The following is a 19149-nucleotide window of genomic DNA, read 5'->3' as shown; positions in this document are numbered from 1 at the left end:
TTGAGGTTACTCTTGAGTTTGTAAAGAAAATTATTTGCTTTGATAAAGCAGGTTTCAAAAGAAAAAATAGCCTTAGAATTTCTTTTTACACTCTATAGTAAGTGTTTCTAACACCCATAAACTCATCCTAAGTAGAAAAAAATGATTGGTTATTTTAAAAATTGCTATTATTAAATAAACTTATTATCTCCAAGGCTCAACTCTTTACACAGTGAAAGAATGTACTCATGAAATTCCATGCTTCTTCAAAAATTGTTTCTAACTTGTAGGTAATGATATCCTGGCCATAACTTTCCATACCATAATTCATTTTCTGCTGTATCTTATTTCTTATTTATTCTATGTGAAAACATTTCAGAATATTAGGCTGGGAAAAATGAATATACTTCATCACAAATCACAAGGAATTCTCCATACTATACATTTCCATACATATGTTTATAATACTTTTTGGAGTTCTAAATTCTTTGAAGCACTTTTAAATTTTTAAAGTCACCCAAACCATCAAGCAGAAACATGTAAGTTTTTCTCTGTCACATCACTGCCTTGTTGTATTATGTTTCCAGAACTTTCATGAATGATGTCTGCTCAACCTTAAATTGTGCAAGCTTCTGAAAGATAACATAGCCAAATGTAATAATACAAGATGGGTGATTACATAAAAATCACTTCTGAAGTATATTTTAATTTTTTAAAAAAAACTTGATTATAAATGGATCTTCAAAACATTTAACGTAAACTAAGAAAATAATATTGTGAAAAAATGGTCAATGAATTCAGTAAAAACTCTAAGTGTGTTGATATCATTGGGATAATACTTCTTTCACACTAACTACATTGACATTTCCTCTGAGGGGAGGGGATTGATATTACTATGGATGAACTCTTTAATCTACTTCCTGTGTCCCTTTTCTTTAACATTATTCTTATCTACTTTCAAATTTCCTGTATATTCTGGATGTTTCCTCTTCCCATAATTTCTTTTAAACCACTTCTCTAACAATAATGTGCTTCATAGAAAAAGTTGAAAGACTAACTTTTAACTTCTTAAACATATCTGGTAGTTATGTGTCTTATTCTGGATTTAATTTGCCTACTAAACTTAATCCAAAATAAGAAAAAAAATTTTCAATACCTAAAGGAATTTAAACAAAAATGAAATTTTAATGTCAAAACAATTGAGCATGTGTAGTTACATTTTTGAAAAAAGACAGTATAAATTATAGGGGACTTGGAATCTAAAGACCATATGCTACTGTCTGAATCATCTTAAGTCAATCAAGAGTCTCAGTTTTCCATCTACAAAATGAAATGAAGCATTAAGATTCAGTCTTAACATCTTTTTATGAGGATAAATTGGGATAGTTATGTAAAAAGAATTCATAAAATTTAAACTGCACTGTCAATGGAGCACTATAATTATGTTTACACTTATAGTATCCTCACATTATATGCTGCATTTAGGAATGTCTTTACTCAATGGGTCAAGGTTATTCCTAAAAATAAAATTATACCTGCATTACATAATCCTGATATAAAACAACAAATTCCAGTGTGGAATTGTTGTATTTTTAGTTCACTTCCTTTCTCCTGTTATCTATTAGATTAGGTAAATAACATATTACTTTAAAAATCTCTCACCAGAGCTTGTAGGGTAAAATTATTCAAACAATAATTTAAGCAAAAAAATAATAATAATTAGGGCTCATGTTATTTTATCATGGTAATTAGGTCTAGAAAACAAGAGGAATAACAATAATCTAGATTTACTTAATCAGTGTTATTGTATGTATTTATTCATTTATTCAATACAAGAAATACTTTTACCTTATAAAGCAATAGCAATTGGCTAAAAGCCTATGAATTATTCACACAAAAGACATCATGTGCATTTAAGGATGTTTTTGAGATTATTCTTTGAATATTATTCTCTGAATATTATTCTCCAGTAAATATTTTAAAATCTCACATGTGCTAGGTGTTAGATATCTTTGTGCCTGGATAGGAGACTCGTTTTTTAAGTTGATGCTATAGAGCCACAACAATTATAAACATAAAAAATTAGTTCCTACTTATTTCTCTTAGGCTTAAACCCTCACTCATCCTTTATATTTATAAATCCTACTTTTCTTGGAATTTCAGCTGAGCAGAGTAATACTTTCTCAGCTGTCTTCTGGACTGAGTCCTTTCCTGATAGCACTCCCCTTATTGCTATTATAAGCATCATCTGATATTCTCATTTGAGTCACCTTTTAACTAAGGAGAATTACTCACATGAGCTGCTCACACCCCCCGCCCCACATACAGACCTGTTAGTTTTACAAACACTTGTTATTTTCCAGGACTTAGATCTACCCAGAGTTCCTTCACTCTAGTTAAAGAACAGAGCAGGGAAGCATATGCCTGGTTACTTATGAGGAAACTGGTCCATGTTCTCACTTTGCTCTAGAGGAGAGGGAGATGAGGAGATCTTTCTCTCCTGGTAACCAGACCCTTGCCAGCCATATTAACATTTGCCTTGCTTATTCTGTGCATATTCTCTAACCCTTTTTGAGTCTTAATACCCAGCAGGACAATATAGTATCCCCTGTAGGATTTAGGAGTGAGGTTGAGCCAAAGGAGTAATTTAACTCCAGACAAATATGTTTTCCATTTTATACTTCTTGGTAATTTGTGCAATCTGAAAGTAACAGTTCTTATGTTTCAACACCTTTGAATTTCTCTTTTTGGTTAATACATGAATTTATTACAGAGCTTCCTACTTGCAAAGCAGTAACTGCTTTTGTATACAATCTCTCTGCGGTAGAGTGTTTCCTAGACCTTAACAAAACTCTTCTTTTATCACTGAAAACACATTTCACAGCTAAGGTCGCAGACACATGTGCAACAGTGCCAAAACCTTCCACAAAGACATGACCTGATATTCATAACTGCTTTAGAAATTATATCCCTCAATGCTGACAGGAAAAGGGCAATCTGTTACTTTTCATAATCGTAGTCAGAGTCGCCATTGACAGTTCAGTGGTAGTGATTTAGAAAGAGGAACATTTTGATTGCATCTGTTTACATCACACCAACACATTATGTGGTGCAAATCAAAGGGGACATTTGCTTTTCAAGTAGTTTATGACACTCTAGGTTGCCTCCTTTCTCTATTTGTAAAAATTGTTGTTGTTATTTTTAAGATCTTTTTTAGAGCACTGTGTGAAACGCTGCTAATTAAACTCATTGGAACTCTAATGCTCCTTAGTTAGTCTGAATAAAGGAATCTTGAGACTTTATGCACCGTGCTATATAATCGTTCATGTGTCATTGTTGAGCAAGATTTATGTTTACAAATGCTTCTAATGTCTATTAGTACATTGAACTGGTTAAGTAAAAGACTTATTATTTTGCTGTTATAATGGCCATAGTATTTAAAAACAAGGATATGAGTTTATACATAAAGAATTGCACGATAATGGCTTTTCTTTTTGACATGTACTTGCTTTAGACTTTTATCTTTTTATCTAATTTAGGGAAGCATCATAGTTTAGGGCAGTGGTTCTCAACTGGGGGCAATTTACCCACTCCCACTAGGGGATATTTGGCAATGTCTAGAGACTTTTTGGGTGGTAACAACTGGGTGCAGGTGCAGCTGACTCTGGTAGGTAGCAGCCAAGGAGGCTGTTTAACACCCTTCAATGAATAGGACAGACTCCTACAACAAAGAATTGCACGATTCCAACTGTCAATAATGCCATCTGTCAATAATTTGGAACTCTTAGCTGAGAGCTAAATTGTGGTATTCAAACATTTAAGCTCCTATTTACATTCTGTTATCTACTGACCCTGGAATCCTAGGTAAGTACTTAAGGGCCAAAGTTTCTGTTTTCTTGTCTTTAAAACAAACCAAAGACATCTAATAAATATAAAAAAATGATGACATATAAAATGGCACATATCTTGTCACATCACAAATATTCACTAAATCTTAGATGTTATACAAAATGACATCAGTTTTCTAGAATTCTAAACTTATACAGTGTAACCTCTGAGTTCAGAATGAGAGTTCTTTCCCACCCTGTTTCCTTTCAACTTTAGATATCAGATAAACGTGTTGAAAACACCTATCCCTAGCTTGTTGAATATTTGTTGTTGACAGTAAATTTGTTTTGTCTGAATGCAAGACATGCTTGGAATTTTATGAAGCTTTATCAATAATAGAAATCCTACTATTTTCTTTTTCTTGACATCATTTTAAATTACTTTATTCTGACAGGCTCAAGTTTAAGCCAATTATGGCCTTCATTAAAACTAGATTAGAAACTAGTGGGATGGAGTTTTACAAGAAAAGATCTTTATGTCTCCAATAGCAGATCCTCTAGATAATACCACATTTCATCCGGAACACTGTAGAAACTACCTAAATGATGTGCGTCAATGAGAAGGGGACTTGGTACAGGGATACTTCCAATGAATTCTTACTTAAAACATGTCATAGTGCTAATTTCATTTTCTTAAAATAATTTACAAAGATCATTAGAAAAGGATTGGTAAAGAGATCCTTAAGTATCTCCAGGCCTAACTTAGCTTTCATGAACAAAAACAAAATAATAGTGAAGATCAGGATTAGATTGAAAACACAATGATGGAAATGAATCTAAAATTATTATCTAATGGTGTAGAAACATTATTCCAGTATGTGCAACTTTGCTGATATTTGGGGAAAATTTTTTTTTTGTTAAAAAAAAGACAATATAATCTGAATTATATTGGGATTAGATAACAAAACAATTCAAAGAAACTAATATACAAACAATACAGAAAATGAAAATACATTAAATACTTAGAGATTTCCAATTGCATTTAATGAATATTATTGTATATGCCTTTATTCAAAGCAATTTTCATATATACAATCATCTTAACACGTTTTTTGACATCATACTATTGCAGGTTCCTATTATTTTTGGTTCATATATTGATGTATCTGTGTTAAATTAACATAGGCACTTTAGAGTTTATCCTTTGTTTACTGATAAGGTATTCACAATTTGAGCTCCTGTGTCTGAACTAATGAAGTGACTGCCTCAATCTTGACACTACAAGACCGTTATCAGGAGGGTCAGACATCTGTTGAATCTTTAACTAATATGTTGCTGCTATTACTAAAATACTAAATTTTATTTATTTTTTTTATTTTTACAAATTGGAACTTATTCTGACCACTGGCATTTACATTTCAAAATCCAAAATGTTTGCACGAATGGTAATAATGAAATGCAAGATGACGCTGATTTTAAAACACATTATTGAGTTAAAGATATTTTAATGGGAGTATTTTCATAGCCCTGGCTTTGGCAAAGGAAATGTGTCTCCATCTGTCATGTTTGTACAATGGAGAAGAAAGAGATTAAGAACTGTCGCTCTACAGTATCTGTTCTTTGATTCATTTTCTACAGTATTGACAAAATGTCCTTAAAGTGATTCTTTTTTCAGTTGTGTTGATCTCTAATGTTATAGATCTCTGTCATATTGCTTTGACAGTTATGAAAGGCTTGTTGTTTCTTCAGGGCGTATGTTGTAGTTACATGATATTTCTTATGGGGGAAGGTACAAGTAAAGGGGAGTGAGGCTACAAAACACCTCTGAAAGGCTGACCTCTCTCTTGGGAAAGATACTCTCAATTACTTTTCAGAAAACAAACAAACAAAAAAAAAAAACAATATACACATGCTCAGTGCATGGTAATTTAAGACTCAGGTAACATGTTAACCTCTATGGACCAAATTTACCAACCTACCAATGAAAGGGAATTTTCAATGGAAAGAACATTCCATACTAGATAGATTGGTTCAATTAGGAATCATGCTAATAAATTCTTTTCTCAAGAAGTTTGTAAGTGTGCATATTGGTGGTATACTTGTAGAGTTACCATTCAAAAATATTTTCAAGCCAGGTGCTGTGGTGCATACCTATCATCCCAGCTACTCTGGAGGATCACAAGGGCTAGCCCAACCAGGGTGATATAGCAAGACTCCTTTCAAAAATTAAACATAATAATAATGATAATAATAATATTTTTAAAAAATTTAAAATTATTTTTCTTCTAATTAGTTAAACATGACAGTAGAATGCATTTTGACACATTATATATAAATGGAGTATAATTTCTCATTCTTCTAGTTGTACATGATGTAGGGTTTCGCTGGTAGTGCAATCATAGATGCACAAAATAGGATAATAATGTCCAATTCATTCTACTATCATTCATACCCCTAAAATCCCTCATCTCCCTTCACTTTCCTCTGTCTAATCCAAAGTATCTCTGTTCTTCTCTCCAGCCCCCTATCCCCTTATTATGAATTAGCATCCACATGTCAGATAAAACGTTCTGCCTTTGGTTCTTTGGGATTGGCTTATTTCACTTAGCATGATATTCTCCAATTCCATCCATTTACTGGCAAATGCCATTATTTAATTCTTCTTTAAGGATGAGTTTTACCAAGTTTTAGTATTATGACAAAAGTAATTTTGTGTATAGAAAATCAAGAAAGAAAGAATCAGAGTATTAGTGACACAAATATTTGCAATTGGAATGCCTTCATGCCACACTGTCTCCAAATAGTTTTTGTAATATAAAGAGGAACTATACCTACATGAGGATGAAACTTAATCATTGAGATAAATTCAAAAAACTATCAAATGCCAAGCAACAAAAGACAAAAGAAATTTCAATGAGGACCTGGTATGACTAATTAATGGACCATAAAAACTGAAATTAAAGTGCATGGTTTGTTTGCTTGTTTCAGACTAGTGCCCCATATTGTGCTTGCTTGCTTGTGTTTTCTTTCTTTGTGATATGCAAAATAATAATGCATGTTAAAATCAGTGGCATCTTGAATTTTATGAAATATTGGCAATAGGCTCGTGTGTGTATGTGTGTGTGTGTGTGTGTGTGTGTGTGTGTGTGTGTGGTGGGGGGAATCACAGGAAGTCAAGTACATATATTCAAGGTGCAGACTTGACTGATTCATCACTAGATTTTTTAATTCTTTTGTCCTCTGCCAGAAACTCTAGGAATAGCTGTTTCATTGCTAAATTGTCCAAAGACTAACATAGACATTTGAGTTTGGGGAAACAATTCTGATTTTGAGGAAAATGTGGCTTAGGCATATGCTCTGAAAATTCATTTCAAGGAAGTGATTCCAAGAGCTTCAAAGGAATTAACACGAATGAGTTATTTATTTTCCTCTAGGCCAAAGCAAACAAATGTGTGTGTGTGTGTGTGTGTGTGTGTGTGTGTGTGTGTGTTCACTTTTTTTTCAATCAAGGGAACTTTCCCTGTATTTTTCTTAACATGTTTCAAATGTGTCAAATTAAACATATATTCTAAAATTATAATTTTAGAAGTAAAAGAAGTGAATGATTGTTAGTGTTTCTTGGATCTAGTTCCACTTTCTGTTTTGGTGTCTCATTGAATGGCTTTGATGCCGAGGATCTGTGTATATTTATGTGTATGCAAGGTCACGTAGTTCAATAGTGGCATAGCCAAGATTGGAGTCTTTTGGCTAAAGAGTCATTGCTTTTTCCATTATGCCAAATTGTCCCATAATATATTAAACATAAACAAGATACTTAATGTAGTATTAAGTATCTTGATGTGATGTGACTTCCTCCTCCCTCTACCCCAACTCCACACTTTCAGAACTCAGACTTTCATTTTCACATTTGCTGAAAATGTTGGCAATTGATAGCTCTCAAGAATATTCCTCTCTAGAAATTTCTCTGGGGGAAAAAAAGAAAAGCTATTCACCATAGGGAATTCCCCTTACCAGAGTCCATAGTAGTTCAGTAGCAGGTTGACTTACACATATAAAATTCCCACCTACTTGGGATGCCACTGTAGCTCAGTGGCAGAGTGCTTTCCTAGCATGAGTGAAGCACTAAGTTTGATCCTTAGCATCACATAAAAATAAACAAATAAAATCAAGGCATTCTGTCCATTTGCAACTACAAAAAAAAAAAAAAATCCCAACTACTTGCCTGAATTGGGGAGAACTATGAAGAACCATCCCAATTGAGATAAGTTAATTTAATCTCACCCTCTGCCTGACTCTGCTTTCTTCATTCCTCCATAGGGGTTGGCTTAGAGAAAATTCCCAGTAAACTTCTTAGTAAAATCTGTTATAGTCTTGTGTTCTTCGAAGCCAAACTACAATAATAAACATAAAATTATTAGAATATTCTGGAGAAAATTACTTTCATTTTAAATTTAGATAGGAGTGCTTTAAATTCTGAAGGTTGAAATAAACACCTATCAAAGTAATTTCATGGTCTATTGGTCACTTTATATTGTTTTTGTTGTTATTATTACTGTGGCTGCTACCAAGATAAGTATGTTCAAGATATAATGTTAGGTATTTTGCACACAATAGTTCCTTACCTATTAAAAAAATTCAGTATAAAGACACAGGTATAAATATAAATCTTTCTTTCACAGATGAGGAAATTGGAAACAGGAAAATTGACTGACTTGCTATAGTTACTCAGTTAGAAAATGTGTGATTCTAGTTTATTCTCCCATTGAATTTTAAGCTGCCTGAAGGCAATATCTAGATCTCTTTTGAACAGAATGATTTCCAAGTATTTATGCAGCACCTTCCCTTCAGTAGTAGTCAATAAATATTTACCATACGAATAGGTGAATTAATAAATTTAATTTTAATCCCTAGGCTATACAATCTTCCATCTCCATATGAATCCTGCACTTAATGGTGAACAAAACAGAGAACTTTATGAAAAAAAATCTATGTGAAATAGATAGGAATAAGTGATTTAAATATGTATTTTTCTTTAAAAATTGCAAGTGATATTTTTCATTTTCTGTGATAGATTCTCGTGTATTTTGTAGGCACCTGATATAATATTTGAGAGCCCACTCCCTGTGGGCTTGAGTTATTTGATATTTTTTAATATGAATTTATTAAAACTGTATGTTTAATCTAATATATCCCAGAAGGGCTAAAACAATTGCATAAAGAGAACAATGAACTGTGGCACATGCCTGTAATCCCAACACTCAGCAGTTTGAGGAGAGTCACAAGTTCAAGGCTAGCCTCAGCAATTTAACAAGACCCTGTCTCAAAATAAATAATGAAAAGGGGTTACAAGTGCAGCTCAGTGATAGAGTGCTCTGTGTTCAGTCTCCAGTAACAGAGGAAGGAAGAATGGAAGGAAGGAGGAAGGAAGGGAAAGGAAATGAATTTGTCCCAAAATGTAATATTAGAGAAATGGATATGAAGTATCTATCTACCTTCTCAACTTTCCTAAGTGACATGGTAAAAAAAAGATCACCACAAAAAATAAATAAATAATAGAGATGATGGATATGTTAATCAGTTTTATTTAAACATTTACCTTTGTATACATATATCAAAACATCACATTGTACCCCATAAATGTATATAATAATGGTCTGAAAGTTAAAAATAATACTTTTAGAAAAAGACATTTCACTGCTGGTGTTCTCATCATAGATTTACTAATGTCTCCTTTGTCCCCAAATATTTTTATCATGATACTCTCAAGTAGTACCCATGATATGGTCTAGCATTTGGCTGCACAAACTAAACACAGGTTGATTGAGTATCCATTAGAAACAAATTCAACAATTAAGAAAACATCTGTGGTCCTGTCACAGAGATGGAGAGAAATTAAAAGCTCACATTTCTAAGTAGGTCCTAAACCTAGAGTGCTGAAAATTAGTCATGAAGACAAAGAAAGCTAATAACATAAAGAACCAATCAAATACAAATTAGTAGATGAGTGAAAGGAAGTCTAGTAGAGGAGAGGAAGGAAAATAGGAGAGGGGAGGGAAGACAGAAGGGGAAAGGGGGGATCATGAACTGAAATTGATTCCCATGCATGTATGAGTTTGTTGGGATAAACCCAAATACTATGTATAACTATAAAGCTCTAATTAAAAGAAGAGTAAGTTACAAGTTTCCTTAACAATGAAAATTGAATGGAAATATTTTATTGCTCTTACCCCCAAGAAAATTCTCATAAGGAGTAAGAGAAGCTACTTCAAAAGACTCTCATGAAGATCCACTATATAAAAACATTATCAGAATGCTAGACAAAATACACATTAAGTACATATTATGTATTATTATCACTAACAGATAAACTTCATTCAGCAAATGTTTGTTAAATGCTTGATATGTACCAAGCATTGGGTCAGGAGATTAGATATTAAGGAAATTTGTTGACGGGAGATTGCATTTTCACTGTAGAGTAGCAAGCACTTGACTTTAAAGGGTCTGAAGAAAACAGAGAAAACAAAGATAATTTTAAGATGTCAGCCTGACAAGTACCTTTTAGTAAGAGGAAAATACTCAGGGAAGAATAAGTTTCACAGTTAAAAATTAATTTTTTTGGTTTGATGTCAAATTAGTGATATTAATTATACAACCGTGATGGTGGCTGGATAAGCAAACTGGGGTCTAAGAAGAGATTAGATTTGCAGATTTTCAAGGGAAAATGAAAATATGGATATTTTAAAGTGTATGCCATTTGGATGACAAGTTAGTAGAAATTTCCTCTGGTTCCTTCAGCATATGCTATACCATCTACTGCTGCCTTGGTAGCTCCTCTCTCTCCCCCTACCTCTTTCTCTCGATTGTCTTCTCATTCTTTATAGCATATTATGTTTTTCACTTTTACTTCCACCTGTACAATGAGCCACCTAGTTTTATTTCCTACCTCAATGGATTTTTCTAAACCAAGATACTGTAATCTTCAGAGGAATTTGAGTACCAGCTTTGACTCTGCCTCCTACACAGCATGATTCAATAAGCCATGTCTAACATGCATTTCTAGTAACACTCTGGGTATATACTTCAATAATGTACTTCAAAATGTAAAACACTAAGCCAACACAAAATAACTGCTTCATGCATTAATATTCATTACTTAGTAAAATAACCTATATTTTCAGATTAAATTCAAATTTAGGAAATTAGATACATTAATTTCAAAATGCCTTTTATAGTAAATTAACCATTTAACCACTCTATGTAGTAGTATTGCACAGAAAAATTTATTGTCATGGAAATTTCTACTGATGTTTTTCTCAACCTCGGAGAAGTTGAGGTTTTGAGCACCAAGGTATAAATACTACTCTGCATTCTATGTATACTATGAATGTGTTCTTAAAAACATCTTTCCCTCTCTGTATTTTATTCTAGGCTACATATCGAAATCGAATTGTGAGCCAAAGTCTCAGCACAAGGGACAGAAAAGCAATCCATACTCCCACCGAGGACCGTTTTAGATACGCAGCAGCCGACCAGACAAGCCCTTACAAAAACAAGGCCTGTCAACTATCAAGTTTATGTCTCAGTAATTTCTTGAAAGACAAGGAACTAGCAGAAGTTATCAAACACTCCAGAGGAACTTATGAAACTCTCACTTCAGAAGTTACACAAAATTTACGAACCACTGTTGGGCAGAGCTCCCTGAAGCCAACAGCTAAGACAGAGGGACTCTCCACGTTGTTAGAGAAACCAAAGGACCAGGCTGCTGTGGGCCGCCAGCATTCAACCTTTACAGGCAGGTTTGGACAGCCACCAAGAGGGCCAATCTCTTTACACATGTACAGCAGGAAGAATGTTTTTCTGCACCACAATTTACACACCACTGAGCTTCAGACTCTGGGCCAGCAGGATGGGTAATTAAGTCATCCCATTTGTGTCTCTGGGTAGCATAAAGATGGTTCACGTTTTTGGTGCATAGTCTATATTTAATTGTCATGTACTTTTTATTACATTTATTTTTAGTCATAAACAAAGACCCGTGGGATTTTAAAAATTATTTTTATTTTGAAGAATGAGGGTTTAAGCATGTTAATTGATTTAGATTGAATGGCCTTGAAGAATCTACTATGTATATGTATAATAAGTGGGACCATCTTGCTGGTTTATATAGTTCATAATTTATTGATCTTTTATCTCTATCACTTACTGATGTGTATTGAGGCATTGAGGTTTCAGAACGTAATATCAAATAGCACTCTGTTCACTATGTTGATGGTGTTACTGTAAAAATAGATATGAAGTATAAATAGGTAAAGGAATTGTAAAGAGTACTAAACTACATAGTTAATAGAAGGAGGAAAACAGAAGGATTTTAAAGTCTTATATTTAGTGGTGTATTTATTTGAGGGATGAAGCTTGTTTGTAACCTAGAGATGTGTTTGTCTCTATTACATACATTCAAGTTTGAAATACTATTGGCAGGGTGGAGAACTGTTTGTTTTATTCCTTAAATTTTTAATTTAGACTAGTTAACAAAGGATTCCAGACAGAGTAATTGTGAGCTAAATAGGGAATAACAGCTCTGATTGTCACAAAATTTTGCTTTTAGTTTTAGCTATTGATATAGAAGTACCACATTATAACACGGTGAGGTGGTAAAGTCAACTGAATTTTTAAAAAATGGTTCATAAGGCATGACATCCCATGTTCTTTGAATCACTGTCCTAAACATATCATCACATTTTTTAAAAATTTCAGGGATAAAGTATTCTAAGAAAAATATTCATTTGCTTCCCTTTTCTTGTATTTTTAAATGTGCATTTATTTTTATGTACATTATTTTGCTTTAAATATATCAACCCATAAGACTATGAATTGAGGAAAAGAAGGTGAATTTTTTTATTCCTGGATACAATACTCTGACTGCAGTCATCTAGACTTAGTAAAAAAGGAAAATATATGTGAATTTTGGTAATTTGATCTTAGAAATAAACTTCTAACAGAAATATTTAAAACTCATTTGATGATAAATATTTCTTTCTGACAAGTAAGGTTTAATATGTTGTATACATAAGTGCACAAGGGATTGATCAATAAATCTAAATAAAATAATTTCATGTTTAATAGTAATAGAGCAGTATCAATGGTAGACATAAATGCATAAATAAGTAATTTTAAAAGAACAATTGGGAATCAGGGCTGCAGTTCTTTTATATAAAGTTCAGAACTGGTAACTATATCCACATTAGGTAGAGTCCATGCAAATTGAAACTGTCATAGCCGCTGCATGATCTGTTTCCCTTACATTCTCTAACAGACAAAATCCATCAGCATGCACAAATGAGATGAATAAAGGGAAATTGAGATAGCAGTTTTAGCATGGCATCTGACTAACCTGCTTAAATCAAAACTATATATGAAATGCATCTCCTAATATAAAAATGTATTTGAGCTCTAGGCTTTGGGGGGGAAACCATTAGATCCCCACTTCCCAGTTTTAACTATTGAACTTTGATAAATTTTCAAACTTTTATTAGAATTGTCAGTAAGGAGTACAGAGAATATCTTGTACTTGTAATTTCGATTTTCCAAAAGAAGACATGTGCATCAAGACAAACATTTGTCAAACGTCTTCTTTCTTTGTATGTTTGCAATTCTGCCAAAAGAGAACAATACACATTGCAATTTGCTTGACTTAATGAGACTGCTGTCTAAAATTCCCACCATATTTTAGAAACTATAATACTAATGCAGATATACATTTGGGGCAGGACAATATTTAAGAAATTATAGAAAAAAATATAATTATTAGTTGTGGAATTCAGCTTGATTTGTATTGAAAGTTCCTGTGTGTTGCTAGAATATTTTATACCTGTAAATAAATAAGCATGATAAAATAATCAAGGCTTTTTTTCCCAGGATATGGAAAAACTATGTATCACAAATAATGTTTTTGATTTGGACTTTTGGAGTTTATAGTTTTGTTTTCCTGGAATATAGACTTTTGAATTATACTTTGTAAAAAATAATCTATTTAAGAAAATCTGTCATTTAATAGACATTTTAAGAGATGTTTTAAACACTAGTATTTTCTTGAAAAATCTTTTTTAAAGCTGAAACATTCAAAAGAAAACCTGGACTAAACCGTTCAATTTTAAAAGGAGGGGTATTTTTTGGAAATATCATCTTAAAGCAGTTTTGTATCAGTATTTTCAGCATTGTTATAATATTATTTGTAATACTCAGTGTATCTCAGGCCTGGAGAAGGTGTAAGCCCACTGTGTTAATGTAGATCACTAACTGTAAGACAGGGGTCTTTTGTAAGTTCCTCTTGTGTAGATATTCTGTCCTAATAATGGCATGTGGGCATTCTTTCAGCAAACTGAAATCTTTGTACTAAAATCTCTAGTTTTCTAAGACAGTTCCATGTATAAAAATGATTTATACATCTCTCCAAGGCAGTACATATCCAAAGACATGACACCAGGGGAAAAAGTGCTTGTTTTTCTGATGAAGCAGTGGTCTTGCCTTTTCCTTCTTCTTTCTTTTGTGCATGTATATGTGTAGCTAACCCTAAGTAACCCTGTAAAATTTCTGCTGCAAACTGTCTCTTCGAAACCCAGAATGTGTTTTAAAGGACAATTATGAAGAGACCTCCCTTGAAGGAAAGCTGTTTCTACCTGAAATAAACTATACACACTTTTGTAATGACTGGCATATGTCAATGTATTTCTTTGAACTCAGTGATTTTTTTTTCAGATGATTTTATACACTAACAGCGTCACCAGAAAGCTATGAATTATCTCTGAAATTATTTTGGATTTTTTGGAACACCCTCATCTTTGTTCAAATGACACCAGGAAATTGATGCTGTATTGTGAAAGGTAGAAATTTAGCAGGATCAGTATGCTCAGGGTAAGAGCCTTAGAGACACAGGTTATTCAAGGAATTTCATATATATATATATACAGTATATATAGTATAATATATAACATATATAATAGTTATCTGACAGATCACTTTAAACAATTATAAGCATTTATATATTTACATGATTTAAATTGTTTCTAAAGGTTTTCATACTTAATTGGGGGTTATGATCTGAGTTTTATTTGTTTTCCAATATTTAATCCAAACCCATTGTATTATTTTCTCAGCATTGAGCTCCTATTGAATTCAAATTTCCCTTTTTGTTTTGTTCACCTTGTATGCTCTATAGAGATAATACTGACACTCCCTCTCCCAGAAACTTTGCTTTCTTATTAGGTATTTAAGGACTATGTCCCTAAAATATACGATTATATTCTATTAGCCTTCTAGGTACTTTCTTGATCATTAATTACTGAAACACCAGGAACAGTTATTGGATGGCAAGTGCTGTTTCTCTATGTCCCTGTCATGATTACCTTCCTCATTATCAAGGGATAGTAAACCATATCTGTGGTCATTTTTAATAATGGCCATAATCTTATAATCTCACAACATTTTTTAATAGTCTCAACCCCCTTTTTTGTAATCTTGAACCACGTTTAGAAATTTGTAATCTGAAAATCTATAGAAGGAGGAAGTACTTCACAATGTCCTAAGACTCCTCTGAACCAAGTATACATGACAGCTGAACAGAAAAGGGGATGCACACAAATCTGGTGTCTAAGATTATCACCCATGTGACTAAATCACATTCCCAATATCTAGAAGAGTTTTCCTCACTAATGTATCTGCTTAAAGGTAGCAATGATTCATTTTTAAAAGTATTTTTATTGCATTCTAACATCTGACTGTATTTAGGCATTATTATCAGTTTTTACATATTTTCATATAAACATATATATTTTTATAGAATAATATTTCAAGCACATGATATTTTAGAGATTTGCTACTTCTAGAATTAAAACTTTTTAAAAATTTCTTGTTTTTTTCCCCCATGTTCTAACTTTGTCACGTCAACTCTAGGCTCTATGTAATTGCACAGCAGGGATGTTAGAATATATAAACTAGTATTTGTTTTTATCAAAAGATGAATTGCATTGTAGTATAATTGCAAGAAGCTAAGTAACCAAAAACCAAACAAAATAAGTTCACTTCTCCATTAAGATACATCACCATCATCAAATCTTTATTTTTAAAATTTTCTCTTTTGTGAAATTGTTTCATCAATAGACAGAATTAAAAACATATCCATGGACAATTTGTTTATGATACATTTAAAATTTTGCTAGAATCTAGTTCTAGTCTGAGGAGTACAGCACAAGTAAGAATAGCTCATCCTGTAGTTGCATTATGTATGGAAAACAATGGAGGTATTCCACTTGTTCACTATGATCTAGAGAATTTCCCAACAACAACAACAACAACAACAACAAAATTAAGGTACAATAAAAATACTTAACTATATAGGGTCATTTTTTTTTCCATTTGAATACATGATTTGGAATATACATGCAGTGATTCGGGTATTTCCCAAAGGTTGTTCATATGATTGGAGATTTGATCTCCAGTTTCATATGAGATGGCAAGTACTGGGAGGTGCTATGGAAACTTTGAGCGATGGGCCCTAATGGGAAATCTGAAAGTCATTAAGGGTCTGCCTTTAAAAGGCAGTTCTCATGCACTTCTTATAAATGAAGCAAGCCTGGCCCATCAGTTCTCTGCTTCCTGGCTCAAGATGTGACCACTTGCCAAAGCACACTCCTGCCATTACCATCTACCATCTACCATCTGCCATGGGGCTTTCACCTGATTTAAGCTGACTTAGGTGCCAAGCCATTGATCCCAAAACTGTGGCCTAAATAAACCTTTTTTCTTTGTAAGTAACTTATCTCAGGTACTTTACATTACAGTAATGAAGTACTGTTTTTTCCCATGGCATTTTCAGTGTAGCCTCATAACTTCTCTAGTTTAATGTAATTGCCTTTTCCTCTTATAATTCAAGGGAAAAAAAAAAAGCCTCTTACATCTGCTTTCCAAAACATTGCTTCGTTGCTTTAGTAGTCTCAGTTTTCTATAACGAAATACCTTTTGGGGGGAAGACTCAAATAAAAGATTTATTTCTCACAATTATGGAGGCTGAAAAAATCCAAGATCAAGGTGCCAGCAGAATCAGTTCCAGGTGAGGGTCTTGAAGAAGTGCACTTTTTTGTTGTGTCCTCAAATGGTAGAGAAATTTGGTGTCTTCTTCTTCTTAGGAACACTCATCCCATCATAGGGGGCCACCCTCATGACCTCATCTAAACCTAATTACCACTTATAGGCTCCACCTCCAAACACCATCACTTCACGTTTGGTGTTATGGCTTTGACATATAAATTTAAGGAGGACACATTTAGTATATAACACTCATTTTCATCTCACAACAAACTGGGAAAGAAGTTAGTTTTTTATTCTTTCATAGACTAGAAGGTAATTTGCCAAGGACACATAGCTTGCATGTCTAACTAAACTGAATTCCATAGCCCTTGACTTTTTTGTCATATCATACTAATCTCCAAAGTAGACTCTCTCCAAGGGTCAAAGTGGTTCAAACAAACATATGCCACCTCAATCTCCTTCACTCTTAAAATTCCAGTGATATTACTAGAGAAGAAATCTGGATAATGTTCAACTTTAGAAAAACTTAATTCAAAAGCAATTTTAGAAAAATCCATTGAAGTTCTGATCAATACATATATAATTGTAAGAGGCAGGTTTCTTCTTCTATTTCAAGGTTATCTCCTAGAAAAACTCACATCCTAATTTTCTTTTCTTGAAAGCAATTGGGAAAAGTACTAAGGAAATACTTCATGTTATATTTTTCAAAGTGCAGAGCTAATCAATTGTATAGCCTAGTCATTTGATTATCCGAATTGTTCCTTTATTTTCTCATTGCATTAAAGTCAAATGTCTGTATGCCTTGTATACATTTTTTTAAAAAAATAAGATCTTTCTAATAATATTTTAGATATTTATGTTTAGGGACAAAAATTGTAGATGATCTTAAATTTTCTCAAATATTTAGAAGAAGTCAAAATTAAATGTGAATACAAATTTAATTGTCCTAAATTTTAACTAAAATATATTCAATATTTTGGTTAATCATATATACCAAAATAATGTCTGAATAAGCTATGGTCATATCATGAATTCTCTCTTCCAAAACCTTGTTTTCAGAAATCAAAATAATTTGAATATTAGCTAGACTCTGTTTTTAGGAGAAAAAAATACAAACACTGTGTATGATTCATTCTGAAATATAATGGTCTGAAATGATTAACATTTGTAACAATATTTTCTAGTTTCATCTTCAAAATGCTAAACCTTTAATGAAAAAGATAATAAATAGACAATTACTCTGCATATTACAATTTTAAGTAATATTAAATGCAGTGGTCTAACTTATTTTGTGGCACTCGATTTCCCAATAAATACAGTGATTTTTAACAAATGGTTATTTCACCATGTTCCTAATGTTCTGAGAGAAGATTGATACATGTAAGCATGGTGATTAGAAAAACATGCATATTTCTCACTAGTAATAATTTAAAAAAAAATATGTGGTATAGATTGCTTTCAAAAAACATGAAGTGCATTATCCCAAAGATCATTATAGAAGTATGCTGCTATATTTAATTTCAATGGACATGTGTAATGTCTTCATTCTGGTAAATTTCTTTTCTTTCTTTCTTTTTTTTTTTTTTTTTTTTTGCAGTACTGGGGATTAAATCCAGAAGAACTATACCACTGAGTTACATCCCCAGCCATTTTATTTAATTTTTAATTTTTTTTTTGAAACATGGTCTTGATAAATGGAGGAAGCCAGGCTCAACCTTGCCATCCTCCTGCCTGGTATATTCTTTTTTTCTCCATTTCATTTTATTTATTTAATTTTTTTTACAACTGCTCATAATTCAAAATATATCTCACAATTTTGTACTTTCTATTTTTAAAAACCCTGTTTGTCTATTCTTTGTCACACAAAAGAATATAGTTTTCTACAAAGAATATCAAGAATCACCATATTGATTTTTTATCATTGTAGATATTAAATATTAGAGGTTATTTTGAAAACTTGAAGTTTTTTCATTGTTCTTTTTAGATATACATGACAATAGAGTGTATTTTGACATATAATACATAGACTATTACTTAATCTAATTAGGATCCCATTCTTGTGGTTGTATGTGATGTAGAGTTACATTGGTTGTATATTCATATATGAACACAGGAAAGTTATGTCCAATTCATTCTACTGTCTTCCCTATTCCAATTCACCTCCCTTCCCTTCATTCCCCTTTGTCTAATCCAATGAATTTCTATTCTTCCCTCCTGCTCCCTTATTATGTGTTAGCATCTGCATATCAGAGAGAATATT

General features: G+C 32.6%; 1 protein-coding gene across 2 annotated transcripts in view; it reads left to right on the top strand.

Annotated features, from left to right (window-relative positions):
- The window catches only part of Ccser1 (coiled-coil serine rich protein 1), a 1159332-nt gene extending 1144818 nt beyond the window's left edge, over positions 1-14514 (top strand). The window contains exon 11 of one of the 2 annotated variants that reach the window (XM_078021918.1): positions 11235-14514. In XM_078021918.1, coding sequence (XP_077878044.1) covers positions 11235-11720 — 486 coding nt within the window. In that variant the 3' untranslated portion in view covers positions 11721-14514. The remainder of the gene's footprint in view (positions 1-11234) is intronic. The other variant, XM_078021919.1, reaches the window with a different exon arrangement.
- The last annotated feature ends 4635 nt before the right edge of the window (positions 14515-19149 follow it).

This window comes from Ictidomys tridecemlineatus, chromosome 9 (genome assembly GCF_052094955.1).
Source record: "Ictidomys tridecemlineatus isolate mIctTri1 chromosome 9, mIctTri1.hap1, whole genome shotgun sequence".
Lineage (NCBI taxonomy): Eukaryota > Metazoa > Chordata > Mammalia > Rodentia > Sciuridae > Ictidomys > Ictidomys tridecemlineatus.
Note: the sequence above shows the minus strand (reverse complement) of the source record. Positions and strands in the feature narration are given on the sequence as shown.